General features: G+C 41.4%; 1 protein-coding gene and 1 long non-coding RNA gene across 4 annotated transcripts in view; one reads left to right on the top strand and one right to left on the bottom strand.

Moving 5' to 3' along the window:
- Nucleotides 1-16,084, bottom strand: part of TTC7B (tetratricopeptide repeat domain 7B) — a 276,135-nt gene that overhangs the window by 94,861 nt on the left and 165,190 nt on the right. For all 3 annotated transcript variants that reach the window (XM_030802487.1, XM_030802485.1, XM_030802486.1), the window contains exons 14-15: nt 12,373-12,445; nt 9,471-9,631 (exon numbers count right to left, since the gene is read on the bottom strand). In XM_030802487.1, the coding sequence (XP_030658347.1) occupies nt 9,471-9,631; nt 12,373-12,445 (234 nt within the window). The remainder of the gene's footprint in view (nt 1-9,470; nt 9,632-12,372; nt 12,446-16,084) is intronic.
- On the top strand, nt 7,399-14,327 carry LOC115832328. Its single transcript, XR_004027740.1, has 5 exons — nt 7,399-8,153; nt 10,164-10,417; nt 12,195-12,402; nt 12,676-12,833; nt 13,811-14,327. It is a non-coding gene; the product is annotated as an uncharacterized LOC115832328 (long non-coding RNA).

Raw genomic sequence — 16,084 nt, 5'->3', positions numbered from 1 at the left:
AGTTCAAGACCAGCCCGGCCAACGTGGCAAAACCCCATCTATACTAAAAATACAAAAATCAGCCAGGTGTGGTGGCATGTGCCTGTAGTCCCAGCTACTCGGGCAGTCGAGGCATGAGAATCGCTTGAACCTGAGAGGCAGAGGTTGCAGTGAACTGAGATCATGCCACTGCACTCCAACCTGGGAGACAGAACAAGACTGTCTCAAAAAAACAAGACAAAACAAAAAAGAAGAGAAGTAATATATGAAGAAAGAATGGCTGGGAACTTCTTGGAAACGATAAATAATACAAATAATACCAATACAGTTTTAAACAGCCCAGTGAATACTGAAGAGGATTCACCCTTAAATGTGTCATAGCGAAAGTGTACAACAGCAGTAACAACAGCAATTACAAGTGGCCAGAGAGAAAAGACAGATGATGTTAAAATGAACTACAAGTAAACAAATAGTTGACTTCTTAACAACTACAAAAGGAGCAAGATCACTTGTGCTCCTTTTGTCATTGTGAGAAGTCAACTATTTGTGAGAAAATGTTTGAGCCTAGAATTGTACATCCAATTTGAAAAACTTCTTTGGAGAGTAATGCCAAGTACACTTTTAGATACAGTCTAAGAAAGTCTGCCAGCAATAGACCCTCACTAAAATTTCTTGGGTAATCACTAAAGAAGAAGAACTAAAAGAGAATGTTTCTTTTCCATATTAGCAGAGAAAAAATATATCATAAAAATATAATCGATCTGAAAGAAAGCAGAAAAGGAGAGGATATGATATGGGACAAAAGGCAAGTCAAATAGAAAGCATAAATAGCATGGTAGACACAAATATAAATATGTCAGTATTTACAATAAATAGAAATGAACTAAATATTCCAGATACCATAAGCCTGGGTTTTAAAAAATTATCAGTGTATATAGGCCGGGCGTGGTGGCTTACGCCTGTAATCCCAGCACTTTGGGAGGCCAAGGCGGGAGGATCACGAGATCAGGAGATCGTGACCATCCTGGCTGACACAGTGAAACCCCATCTCTACTAAAAATACAAAAAATTAGCCAGGCATGGTGGCGGACGCCTATAGTCCCAGCTACTCGGGAGGCTGAGGCAGGAGAATGGTATGAACCCAGGAGGCAGAGCTTGCAGTGAGGCGAGATCGTGCCACTGCACTCCGGCCTGGGCAACAGAGTGAGACTCTGTTTCAAAAAAAAAAAAAAAGAAATTTTCTATATATAATAAGCAGAAGAGTACATCCAAAACATATTTTAAAAATTCAAAAAGAGGCCGAGTGCAGTGGCTCACGCCTGTAATCCCAGCACTTTGGGAGGCCAAGGCAGGCAGATCACTTGAGGTCAGGAGTTCAAGACCAGCCTGGCCAACATGGTGAAACCTGGTCTCTACTAAAAAATACAAAAATTAGCTGGGTGTGGTGGCACACGCCTGTAATCCCAACTACTTAAGAGGCTGAGGCAGGAGAATCACTTGAACTCGGGAGGCAGGGGTTGCAGTGAGCTGAGATTGCGCCTCTGCACTACAGCCTGGGCAACAGAGCGAGACTCCGTCTCAAAAAAAAAAAAGTTCAAAAAGAATGGAAAATGATAGTCCAAGTCTACATATGTGTATAAGTATCGTGTGTGTACACTCACACACATGCACACACATATTTGTACAGATGTATAGCTACACATATATATGTATGTGGCTATATTTATATCATACGAAATAGACTTTGAAGCAAAATGCCTTGTATCTTACAACATAATCATAAAAGGTTGAATGTACCACAATACACAGCAACTCTAAATTTATATGCAACTAGTAGCACAGCTTTAAAAAATAGAAAGGAAAAACTGCTATAACGATGTAGTAAAAAAAGCCAATCCGCCATCCCAGTGGTAGATTTCAACATACCTCCTCTCAACAAATGATTAAGTAGACAAAAAACATCTATAAAAACAAAAAAGCTCTGAGTAGCATAATTAATAGCTTAAATTAATACATAAAAATTTCCTCAACAAATGCAGAAAACATTCTTTTCAGGCACACATGGAATATTTACAAGAAGTAACCACTGGGCCACAAAATAAGTTCGACCAATTTCAAATGTATATAGTCTTTAAATATAATTTAATGAAGTTAAAAGCTCATAACAAAAGATAAGTTGAAAAAACTCATATTTGACAATTGTAAAACACAGTTCAAAGACAACTAATGGATCAAAAAGAAAAGAATAACAGAAACTTCAAAATATTTAGAATTATACAATAATAAAAATTTCAAATATTAAAACTTGTAGTTTACAGCTACAGCAGCATTTAGAGGAAAATTTTTAGTCTTAAATGCTTATGTCAGAAAATAAGGCAAAAAATGAATGAACACCCAACTAAGAGATTAAAAAAAAACGCAAAATACAACAAAACAGAACTTAAAGAAAACAGAAGATAGAAAATAATGAAAATGAGAACAGAAACTCATGAAAGAAAAAGTAAACCTACAAGTGAGTTGACAAAAAAGTTACTGGTTCTTTGAAAGGATCAACGTAACAGACAAGTATCTGGCAAGACTATTCAAGAAAAGAAATAAGGTGCATTAAACAATATTAGAATCGAAAAAAACCAACAAATGCTATATGAAAAATAAACATTATGAATTATCTTATGCCAATAAAATTTAAAATTCAGATGAAATGGACAAATCTTCACATAAAGTATACATTACAGCTTATACATTATACATAGCTTAATAAAAAAAGAAATAGAAGACCTGAATAGACTATAATCATTTTTAAAAAGCATCAGAAATCTTCCCACAGAGAAAAACCCAGCCCCACATGGTTTTACAGATGCATTCTACCAAAACTTAATATTCTCAGAACAAATAATTCCAAAACACGCAAAGAGAAAAAGTACTACTCCAACTCACTTTATGAGGCTGGCCTAACCTTGATGCCAGAACCTGGCAAGAACAGAAGGAGAAAGGAAAAGAATGGGCCTATTTTGCAAATGAACACAAACGCGAAGTTCTCTAAAAAATAAGCAAAGTGAATCCATAAAAAAGCTAATTTATCATAATCAAGTTGGGCTTATTCCAAGTATACAAGGTGAGTTTAACATTTAAAAATATAAATATATAACATTCATAGATGAAAGGAATAAAGTCATATAATCATCTCAATAGATACAGAAAAGGCATTTGATAAAATCTGCTATCAATTCATCATTAAAAAAAACAACTCAACAAACCAGGAAGAGGGAAACTTCTTTAATCTCTTAAATAGTATCTACAAACAAACCTGTAACAAGCACAATTCTTTTTTTCTGAGGCAGGGCCTCACTCTGTTGCCCAGGCTGGAGTGTAGTGCTGCAGCCTTGACTTCCTGGGTTCAACTGATCCTCCCACTTCAGCCTTCTGAGTGGCTGGGACCACAGGTACACGCCATCACATCTGGCTACCCTTTTTTTTTTTTTTTTTTTGTCTTAGAGTTGGGGGTCTCACAATGTTGCCCAGGCTGGTCTTGAACTCCTGAGCTCAAGCGATCCTCCTGCCTTAGCCTCTCAAAGTGCTGGCATTACAGGCGTGGACCACTGCACCCAGCTAAATGTAATTCTTAATGGTAAAACATTGAAAGAATTTTCTCATTTAACTACTAGGTCCTAACTAGTACAGTAAGGCAAGTTAAAAAAATGGAAAGATTAGAGAAAAAGAAACAATTTTAATCACCTCAGAAAAAAAGTCATTATCTATGTAGAAATTCCAAACTGAGTTATATATGTCATTAGACTTATTAAGAATTTAGCTGGGTCAAGAAGAATGTGCAAAAACCAGTTACCTTTCTATACCTTCACAACAAGTACATAGTAAATTTGATTACAAAAATATTCTGTATACATATAGTGCATATAAAAGCATGAAAAATTTTTTCAGGTAACTAGAAATAAGTCTAGTAAAAAATAGGCAAAATATTTATTAAAAAATTATAAAAACATCCAAAAATACTTATAAAGGCCTAAATAATTAGGGAGCTATAATGGCTATGGATTAGAAAACCTACTGTCATAAATATACAATTCTCCCCAAACTGAGCTATTAAATTAAACTAATTCCAAAATCTCCAGAAGTTTTCTGTGGAACTTGACGAGCTGATATGAAAATTTATATGAAAGTTCAAAGGCCCAAGACAAGCCATGGCAACCTAAACAGCAGGATACAGAGAGGGACCAACCTTACATATAATGAAGCTACGACAATGACGAGACAGTGGCAGTCACATGGGACTGGCACGATGGCCAATGGAACGAAATAGGAAGCTTAGAAACACCTGCGGACATTTGGTTGATGACAAAGGTGGCACTGTGGAGCAACAGGGCAAAGAATCTTTTCAGTGTTTGATGCTGGGACAATTGAATATCCTATGGGGAAAATCACATTGGCTCCCTCATCCCACACACACATAAAACAGTCCATTCTAGGTGAGCCCTTAGGTTTCAGTGTGAAAGACAGCACAAGAGAGCTTTTAGAAGATGATTTAGGAGACTACCTTCATGATCTTGGAGAAGGGAAAGGTTTCTTAAACTAGACATAGAAAGTACTGTCCATAAAGGAAACAACTTCTACTTTCTATTACTTTAAAATTAAGAACTTCTGTTTATCAAAAGACATCATGAAGAGAAAACAAAACAAAATCAGAGCTTGGGAGAAGATTTCTGCAACACATATAACCAAGAAAAATACTTGTAACCATAATACATAAAGAAATATTATTAAGAAAAAGACCATCCAATAAAAAAGAGGAATTTCACATACACTTCACAAAAGAGAAAAGCTGAATGACCAATAGACAAATAAAAAGATGTCCAAACTCATTAGTAATGAGGGACACACAACTTAAACTCACAAGGTGACATCATTAACCAGCAACCATTCTGCCAAAAATATGAAGTGAGGCAGCACTAAGTATTGGTGTGTGGAACCACAGGGCTCTTGGGCACTGCTGATGGGGGAGTGTAAACTAACACAATCCCTTTGAAAAACAGTTTGGAATTATTTGGTAAAGTTGAAGATACGCACATCCTACAACCTCACTATTTCACTCAGAGAGAAATCCTTGAACGTGTGCACCAGGAGCCCTGTAAAGAAGATTTACAAGTACTGTTCATAATAGCCAAAACCTGAAAACAACCCACGTATCTATTCACAGTAGACTAAGTAAGGGAATCTTAGTGCATTTACACAATAAATACTATTCATTCATGCAAACCGAGTCACTGCTGTGTGCAACAAGGAGGAGCCTCAGGAATGGGATGTTAAGCAATGAACACAAGCAGAATAAGGACATATTCAGTCTGATTCCATTTTCTACCAAAAGTTTAAAACAGGCAAAACACAATTTTTATTATTTAGGAGTACACGCCGGGTGCAGTGGCTCAGGCCTGTAATCCCAGCACTTTGGGAGGCCGAGGCGCACGGATCGCTTGAGCTCAGGAGTTTGAGCCCAGACTGGCCAACACGGTGAAACCCCATCACTACGAAAAATACAAAAACTAGCTGGGTATGGTGGCACACAAGTGTCCTCCCAGCTACTCGGGAGGCTGAGGTGGAAGGATCCATTGAGCTGGGAGGTTGAGAATGCAGTGAGCTGTGATTGTACCACTGCACTCCAGCCTGGGTGACAGAGTGAGGCCCTGTCACAAAAAAAAAAAAAAAAAAGAGAGAGAGAAAGAAAAAGCACAATATACATGGTATAGAAACATGAGAGAATGATTAACATAGAATTTAGAATGGTCATTAACCTGTCAGGTGAGAGGCAAAAGGACAGGATACAGAGAAAAGTCATTGGCAATATTACACGGAAAATCCATATACCTAGGAAGTACACATACATGTTTAAGATACGTGTAAGTATATATGTATAAATAAATCTACACAGAAAATTCACAGGTAATATTAATGTTCTTTTTTCTAAACTACGAATAGGTAAACACATATGTTCATTGTATGATTTTAGATATATTTAATAAATATTCATTTGATTTTATTCAATATTTAAGAACAATTCTAAGGGATTCTAAAATACCATATTTGAACATACTTTAGTAGTATTGGTAGTAATAGTCATAGTAATATGAGTTTCTACTGATTATTATGTGATTACCAGGTACAATGCCTCAAATGCACTAGCTAAATCAATTCTGACCACAACCGTCTGAGATGGATATTTTATTATTCACATTTTGTAGATGAGGAAATGAGACTCAGAGAGATTTAGTGACTTGCTCAAGGTCACACAACTTAAAAGTGAAGGATCTGGAGTCCTAAACTCAACTTGTCCCATTGTAAGACTGTGCTCTCAACCACTACAAAAAAAGCCTTCCTTGTTCCTTTCCTTCCATACTGCACTAACCCTATAACACTTCCAAAAATGCCTGCTTCTCCAGAGTAGTGAGCTTATTTTGGGGGTTCCCTGAAGAAAGGATTCCTGATTCTCACAAATCCCTACAGTTAGAAACATCTTCTCAATTGTTGATTCTACTGTTGTCTCAGCCCTGCTTCGAGTGGCAAAGTGGCTGAGATGGTACCTTTCAGCTTAGAACTTTTTGGACCCTGTTAAGCTTATTCAAAGTACTTAAACAGCAAGTTTTATCATTTCATGGTGACAGGAAGGTAACGCTGGAGGGACCAGCTGCTCCTCCAAGGGCCTTCAGCTGTCTCCTCTGCTAACTGCCCAACAGGTGGACAGAGCTGACCCTCACGGAGGGAAGGTTTCACCTCCATCAAGTCCTGACTACCCATCAGCTATGTCCTCCACTCCCAGGCTTCAGGGAGTCTACAGTTCTGCTGCAGACAAGCTTGTCACAAACAAACAGATAATACTACATGGCAGTTGCAACAAGTGCCCACTTAATCTTGTTTAGGTTGGTGATGAAATGTTTTAGCCAGGTTGGGAAGAAACCATAGGATCCACTGATTACATCCGGCCCCAACTTTTAATAAAGTATTCTTGGGAAGAAGTTTCCCATCGCAAAGAAATACAAATATTTAAAAAGCAAACAAGTCACGGACTGCTCTCAGACCTGCTGCCATATGCTTTGCTTTTTTGAGCTTACGGCTTAACATTAAAATAACAGCCTTGCATTCCTCAAATATCTCTACTGCTGTTCCTTACTTCCACTACTTGAAAAGGCTGTCAGCTGCTGTCACTTGGAGGCATTACCATATTAGCCACCACTGTTTACTGCTTACCATGTGGTATGGCTATTAGCTTAATAAGCCTCCTCTTGGATGACACCCTAGGCTATGGAAGAAGGAACCATACCCTGAGATCCAATGCCTAATAAAAGAGCATATGTGTGTGTGTGTGTGTGTGTGTGTGTGTGTGTGTGTGTGTGTGTGTTGGAGGGTGAGACAGGGAATGATGCTTTATAAATATTGATGAGAGACACTGAATTCAATTGCATCAGGTTGTACTTTACCGATGGTTAAAGGATCGAATATTTTTTAAAGTGCTTTAACCATTTTAAGGTTCCATGGGATAAACAGCTTGGGGTGAAATCCAGAAATATAGTTGGTGTACAAAAGAGCAAGTTTGAGATCTGCAAGAAGTAAAACACTGCAGCAAAGCTCTTTAATTCACTCTGCATAAATAGCTGAGCCTACAAAAGAAATCTCTAGTCAGAGGTTTCCTGGATTTTAACAAGAATTCTCTCGATGGGAAGAAGTGCCCTTTTCACTTGAAGACAAAGAAATGTTTGTAATGGAAATGTGTGAACCAATTTTCCAAGGAGAGCTGCTGAAAAGCGCTGATTAAAAACACAGTGAGGTGATGAGGCAGTGAAATAAAGCCAGAGCTGACCCACTTAAAGTTTGTGGCTGCACTTCCTTCTCAAAGTGAAGAGAGCAACCCTGGGCCACCTTCTACATTCTTTCCCTTCTCCCCAACCCCAAGCAGTCCCTGCCCCCTTTACTGACCCTGCAACTCTGTAGACAGTCAGAACCTTCCAGCGTGCAGGAATGTTTACTATTTCTGGCCATTGTGTACTGGTTACTAAGCTACTGCCACTGAGGATGAAATGGTAACCCAGTAGCCCAAAAGACAAAGTCCTTCTCAACAAAGCCTAACCAACAGGCAATGGGTTACAGTGATTCAGAGGAAAGATAAGAAGGTAGGTGGATGATTCTAGCATATGAAGGTTTACATTGATAGTTCTTAGGTTATGTATAATATTGATGGTTTAAGAACTTCCATTTCCTAAAGAATAAAACTAAGACACAGACAGGGAAGGTATCTTAATCAAAGTCGCCTAAAATAGGAGAATCACCGAGAGCTAGTGGAAGCCCTCAGTAACTCAGGACAAACAAGCTATAGAGCCCCGTTTCCCAGGTTTCAGCCATTGGAGTTTAACATCACTTCTGCCATATCCAAGTATATCTGTGTTAGTATTTACTTAATATTTTTCTTTAAATTGACTTGGAAAATTCTTAATAGCCCCCTGAGCAATAATTTTCATCAAATCACTACATTCTAATGTACATTTAAGAATGTGTGTATCTAGGCCGGGCACAGTGGCTCGTGCCTGTAATCCCAGCACTTTGGGGGACCAAGGAGGGCAGATCATGAGGTCAGGAGTTCAAGGCCAGCCTGACCAACATGGTGAAACCCCGTCTCTACTAAAAATACAAAAAATTAGCCGGGTGTGGTGGCAGGCGCCTGTAGTCCCAGCTACTAGGGAAGCTGACACAGGGGAATCGCTTGAACCTGGGAGGTGCAGGTTGCAGTGAGCCGAGACCATGCCACTGCACTATAGCCTGGGCAACAGAGCGATATTCCATCTCAAAAAAAAAAAGGAATGTATAACTATTAAAAATGTTCATCCACAGTCCATCTAAAATTGTCTCATGTGCTCCAATGGTACACACTGGGAAAGAGTGGATAAAGTATTTTAAATAAATAAGGATGACCTGATGTTAGGATGACCTAACAGCCAAAGTTTTTTTGTTTTTTTTTTTTTTGCTTTGTTTTGTTTTTTTGAGATGGAATCTCGCTGTGTCACCCAGGCTGGAATGCAGTGCAGGGGTACAATCTCGGCTGACTGCAACCTCTGCCTCCCAGGTTCAAGCAATTCTCCTGCCTCAGCCTCCCAAGGAGCTGGGATTACAGGCGCCCGCCACCACACCCAGCTAATTTTTATATTTTCAGTAGAAACAGGGCTTCACCATATTGTCCAGGCTGGTCTCAAACTCCTGACCTCAGGTGATCCACCCACCTCGGCCTCCCAAAGTGCTGGGATTATAGATGTGAGCCACAGCGCCCAGCCCTAAGTTTGTTTTTAGTATTAGGAAAAAATAACAGTAAAGGGGATTTTATATTATTGACTGCCAGGGTGTCCGTGAGGGACTCAGACAGATTGGAGAGAAGGCAGGGGAATAAGTAAATTTAATAACTTCTGAGTAAGGGAAAACCGAAGCCCAGGATCACTTACATGAAATTTTCTGGGTATTCGCTCAGGGCCATGTCGATGATGTTCAGAGCGTCATGGTAATGCTTCTGTGCTGACAGCAGGAGGGCAAGGAGGTGCAGGGAGTTGGCATCGTCACCTTGAAGCTGAAGAGCTTGGCGGACATACCCCAGAGCCTCTGGGATCTAGTTTAAAACAAAACCAAAAAAGGTTTTACACACACACACGCGCACATGCACCCACACACACACACATGTGCGCGCGAAAGAAGCCATCTTTTCAATGTCTGATTCTCTTCAAATATCGAGTTGTTTCACGTTGTGCCTCATTCACATTTTAAGCCAAATCTTTATGGCAGCCCCAGGATATTAACCACAAACATGAAAGCAGAAGCCACCTTCGAGACATTCTGACTGACAGTGATACAGGAGACCCTGTTTCTCTACATAGCTGCCAATACTGCTCCAAGTCTTTCCCTTCTCCCTGAGTAAACACTTTCTCATTCTTTCCACAAAACTGATCTACTTTTGATTATGCCCAAGATGATTTTGCTCTAAGTGGAGACAAATACAAAGTGTCAGAGGTTTTTAGTGGAATTAAACTGCCTTAGCTGAACTGTTCTCATTTTTTCAAGTATAACTGAAATTAAAGTGCTTAATAAGTCATAAAACCTTTAACGAGCTTTCTGAGTGATCAGAGGCCTGTGATTCTTTTCAGTTTCCTTTGTCTTGGACCTCCACTAGACATCAAGGAAACATGCCAAAAAAGTAAACAACAAAGGCCCCACACCTTTCCAAACTACAACCCAAAATAAGTTGATCTGAGAAACAAATTGCAATGCCACATGCAAAGCAGATGTGTCCAAATTCATGTAGGACCAGACACATCCTGAACCTTTAAATGCAACAGCTGTTCAAGACTTTCTTCAAAATCATCCAAGCACAAGGGTTGATAAAATGCACACAAAATGGGTATTTGACACCCTGGATTCCATGCAGGTTTGGCAGTAACCAGGGAGAATTAGAACCCGAAGCTGGATTTCGAAATAGAGCTCTGGACTGAAGCATTCTTGCACAACCATCCCACAGACGCCTTCAGGTCTTGCTCCAACTCCAGTCCTCTGTGGGGCCTCTTCTCAGCTCTCCTGCTTTTTCCCAAACCCTCAGTAACCTCCCTCCTTAGTAGAAGGCTATAACTTCTCTTTCCCAAAGCAACTACTTTTCCTCAATGAACTTCTTTTCTTGATGGATATAGGTTATAACTGCTGGCTGTGGAGGCTTTCTGCTTTGGAACCATAGACTCACAGCTCTCACAGTTGGAAGGGAGACCATTCACCCCAATCCTTCAGTTACAGGGAGGAAGCTGAAGTCCCGGGAGGTGAAATGGCTTGGGCAAGGTCATCCCAGCTATTGAGTGTCTGACAAGGGAGTGATTCCTGTCCATCCTCTCCTCCTGGTCCAACCCCCCTCCCCTGGGGAAGCAGGGAAACACTCCCTCGACGCTCTGGTGTTCTGACACTACATGCCCACAAAGGCTGCTGCCACAGCCACAAGGCTCCATTTACTCATCCTTCCCCAGGTGACAACCTACTATGTGAACAGCACTCAACCTGGTATTGATGGGTGGGTCAAAAGGCACAGCATAGGCATGATGTTGATTTGTAGGGATGACCAGAGCAACCAGGGACAAACTGATAACAGGGATCAAAATGATGTCTTTAAGGGATAGCTGCCTTGAAGGAATTCAAAGCTGGTTCCTTCATTTAGCAAATATTCCCGAGTGCTGAACACATGTCAGGTGGCATTCCAAGTGCCAGGGTAAAGCAATGACAATGAGGGGCACGGGTTCCTGGAACCTACAGTCCAGTGAGAAAGACAGATACTGAACAAGAAAGCTGGGCAAAAGGAAGAAGTGCAGGCTGCTACAGGAGCAAGGCTTCACGGAGGAAGTGAGAGAAGCTGTCGGCGTAGGGGAGAGATCAGATGGTCAATCAATGCCCACACCTGCCGCAGAAGCCCAGCTGTGAGCCACAGTCAGGTGACAGGACCTTTAGAGGGGAGGTATCTTGGTTTCCTCAGTCCCTAGGTTGCCAATGGAAGCCACTTCTCAATGCCATTCCCAAGCAACCAGGAAGACAGGTGCATACCTCAGTCCAGGCCTGCCAGGGGAATGGCATGTCTGGAGAGCTGACCTTTGAATCACCCTCCCAGTCAGCACTCAGGAATGTGCTGGGGTTGCCACCAGTGTCTTGCACCTGGTGGGTGGGCAGGCATGTGGCCAACATCCCCAGAACAGCTAGGAGGGGATAGGAGGGTTTTGGGAATGGCAGAGGCAGCATCTAAAAGATGCCTTTGGGAAGATGAAGGCCGGCAAAACTTGCCCCTCCCGCAGGGAGATAGTGTTAAGTCCCCTTTTTCGAGTAGCCACAGTGTGTAACTGTTCATGTTTTCCACGTATTGTAAAGGACCTAGTTCTTTTGTCACTGCCTGCTGGCATCTTCCTGCCAATCAATGATACCCTTATGACAACCAGACCCCAATCAGTGGCTAAATCCCCACCATGCAGCTCAGCACTGGGTTCTGCTACCTGGTTCCTGTTGGCAAGAGACAAAGGCGCTTTGATGACTCCTGGGTTCAGGGTATATGCCATGTGCTGCTCCCCAGGTTGCCATCTGACCCTAGCTTGGGCCCCCCAGCTGTGTGGATTTAATGTCCAATAGCAGAGCCTGGAACTCCTGTGTCTTCATAGCTGATGCTCAAACCAACCAAAACACCAGGCTCTTTGCTGAAACCTCTGAAGGGTTCCTGGCTCCACGTCAGCCTCAAGGGAATAAAGGAAGATCACCTACCACTTCAAGCCAAAGAGCTGAAGGAGTTGTGTCAAGATACAGAGTGCAGCAAGTATAGGAAAGATTAGAGAAACTGACCTGTCTGGAGATGGCAAGCTGCAGAGCCAGGTAGAAAGCTGCTTGGTGATCTGTGGGTGACAGGCTGTGGGCCCTGAAAAAGTATTTATGGCTATTAGTACATGGGAGAGGAGGCCATTTTTACTTTCCCTATCAAACAAGTCTTCTCCACATTTGCATTCTTGTACTAAGGCCCCGTATTTATTTAACTATGTAATGCTTCATTTAAACTCTTCTTCTTTGTCCACCTACACATGTAAACAGTTTCCCTCTTACCACTGCATAAAGGTACAGAACAGGAGTGCGGTTCTGTGTTTTGTCTAGCATCTAAAATGGCAGCCGAAGCTTGTCGGCTTTGTGGAGGGCCTTGAGGTGAAGAATCCATAGGCCCTGTGGTCTGTTCTCCCCAGCAGATGGGTCTCTGTGTCATGCTGGGACACAGTGAAGCCATGTGTGCACTTGGCAAGGCGATGGCTGCTTTGGTTAAGTTTGGCTTGGCCTTCCTTAATGCTACTTTATCCAAATTTCTAGATTTCAGAGAAACCATATGAAAATCAAAGACCCAGCTTTACTTATAAAATGAGGTTTTGGTTTTTGGTGAAAAAAGGGAAGAGAAAGACACTCATTCAGTCTTTTGAAGCTTCAACGAAATTCCATGCCATTCACTGATTTATTCCAGATACCTGTGATGTGTAAGAGTGTGGTGAGACACTAGGCTGAGTTTTAAGAACTGGCCTTTGACGTCAGATGGAAAGGGACCATACTGGCCTCCTAGCTGATTGCAAACGTGCTCTTCTCTGCTTCTATGTGGAAGTCATTTGTATTTCAGCATAAGCAACTCAAAATGTGACTACGTACAAGACATAATTCTGTGTTTAACAGTATGCTGGGAAGAGAAAAACAAACTTCTACTTTCTTTAAAAGGCACCATGGAGCAGACTAATTAGGTGGGACCCAGATAGTAAACAAAACTTCATGCTGTTCTGTCAACATTCTGTGATTAAAGGAGGATCTTCTACCAGCAGAAAACAAATTCGAGATAAAAAAGAAAACCAAATCATTATGGATTCAACTGTGGCAAACAGGCCAAAGATGGCTTTCTACAATAATAAGGCCTTTTAATTGGATTGTCTGCTGCAGGGAAGGGAGCTAACAAGCCTCCCAGGTGTTTGCCACCCAGAAAATATGCTAAGTTCACTAATTTAGGGCATTGTTTATGCAAATGTAGTAGCTCATGTGCAGGTCCAGGGCGAGGCAAAGCTGATCTCTGTGTCCTTATATTAATCTTAAGAGCAAAGCACCTAGACTTCCACTCCAGGGGAATCTTCACTTGGCCTCAAGCATAGCCTTAGGACTTTTCTTAGCTTAGTTGAAGAGGCTGAAGCTGATACTGCCTGTGTTATCCTTTTACATGCCTTATTTCTCTTTTTTTTCTTTTCCTTTTTTTTTTTTTTTTGAGACAGGATCTTACTCTATCACCCAGGCTGGAGTGCAGTGGCATGATCACTGCTCATTGCAGCCTCAACTTCCCAGGGCCCAAGCGATCCTCCCATCTCAGCCTCCCAAGGCGCTGGGACCACAGGCGCACTCCCCATGCCCAGATAATTTATAGAATTTTTTGTAGACCCGGGGTTTCAATATGCTATCCAGGCTAGTCTGGAACTACTAGGCTCAAGTGATCCTCCCACTTTGGCATCCCAAAACGCTGGGATTACAGGCATAAGCCACCACGCCCAGCTACTAAATGTCTTATTTCTAAGGTCCACTTAGTATATAGCAGCTTTTATAATTTTATAAATATTGACTTTCCATGAATTTGTACATCAAAGAATATTTTTCTTTGGTGTTTATAAAAGTGAGATTGAAAAATCATGGTTTCTTTCATAATTATTCAGGAAAAAGAATACACAATTATGAAGAAACTTTTTAGATTTATCTTCTTTCACAAATAATAAAGTTTACACAACCCTCAAAAAGAACTTCTTCGAGTTATAATTTTCTCAGTTCAATTCATATTCTTCACGAATAAATCAAGTCATGGTTGCCTCTATGCAATACCAACCAACTGAAGAGCTGGCAATGATCTGTTGAGTTGAGGGTGTGTATAAAGATAGTTCTGGCTAAAGGCCCCGTGCTGGCCTCATCAAATGACTTTTCTCTGTTAACCACAGCACCGTGAAAGGAACAAACCAGAAGTGCTAGAGATTTTGGTATTTCTGGAGTGGATTAGGGCAACATCTGAAGGATTTCCAACTTGGCTAATGATGCATATTCAACTGCCAAATTTCTAATGAGGCACAACTGAAACATACACATTTTAAAAACCTTATTTCTACAATTTGGCTAATGAATTCAACTGACCACTTTACCCTCTGAAGGAAAAAAGGAAATGAGGAAAATGCCAAACAAAACAAGAAAAAGCTCCCTGTGTTGATCTCAAGTAGATGCTAAAATACTTGCTTCCTGTGGAGCAACTTCAGCAGCTAAGCTTCCTGTGGGAAAGCCCCTTTGGTATGCCACAGGCAACTCACGGGACAGAAATCCTCAGGCCAGGCAGATGAGAGAGAGGACATTAGCGATCAGAAAAACTGCAAGCCTTCTGAACTCTGTAAATGACTCTAAAGCAGCCTCATAAACTCCGTGCCCGTATACTGAACACCTGGCTAGACTGCTCAGAAATACCTAAAAGACCTAAAAATGTCACCACAGGGATGCTCACAAAATGCTTCCCTTATCAGAGCACCTCCACATAATTAATTCAGTTTCTCTCCCATGAAGAAGAGCCCACTCATCCTTTTATCCACTTACCCACCTATCCACCCATCCAACCACCCACCCATCCATCTATCCATCCATCCACCATCCAACCATCCACCCACCCATCCATCTATCCATCCATCCACCATCCAACCATCCACCCACCCACCCATCCATCCACCATCCATTCATCCATCCATCCACACTATGCAATATCTATAATGTGATGCCAGGCCCTATGCTAACTTCTGGGGAGCATGGAGATGAATCATGCTAGTGCCTTTCCTTGATGAGCTCCCACCTCTGCCCCAGAGGGAGAGACCCAGAATGACCATCATTACAATGCAGTGGGAGCAGTGCCCAGAGATAGGCATGCTGGGCTGCTACTGGAAAGCATCGCATGGGCTTCCCAGATCACCTGGCTAGAACCCAAGGATGTTGTGGCATCTACCCCAGGGCTCTCCTAGATTCCATTTCCAACATTCTCTAGAGCTGAACCAAGAATATAGAGAAGGCTGATCAATGTTGACCCTAGTCCATAAGGCACATATCTTGTAACAATAATAACTATAATTTGTGAAGTTATCAACTATCAAGCTTCTTGTCCAAGAACAGCCAGCAAATAAGAGAAAGCCAGAACCTTGCTGCCTTGTTTAGCCAATTCTCCTTGAATTTCCCTTCAGTCCTGATTACAGGGGCCATGTGCATTAAGGTTTTTAAAAAGTGCAAACCCTGGTTAAATCTATTGTTCAGGAATCTCTTGTTAGTAACACACACAGGGTGACCAACTTGTCCTGGTTTGTCCGGGATGTTCCTGATTTTAGCACTGAAAGTCCCATATTCTGGGAAACTGCTCAGTCCTCAAGAGATTGGGATGGCTGATCACCCTATATGCACACATCATACCACACTTAAACTCAAGCTAGGAGAGAAAGGGGAAAACGAAGCAAGATTGTGTACCCTATGCCACAATGAG

The sequence above is a fragment of the Nomascus leucogenys genome, chromosome 22a (assembly GCF_006542625.1).
Source record: "Nomascus leucogenys isolate Asia chromosome 22a, Asia_NLE_v1, whole genome shotgun sequence".
Lineage (NCBI taxonomy): Eukaryota > Metazoa > Chordata > Mammalia > Primates > Hylobatidae > Nomascus > Nomascus leucogenys.
The sequence above is the reverse complement of the archived record's forward strand: the minus strand, read 5'-3'. Positions and strand labels throughout refer to the sequence as shown.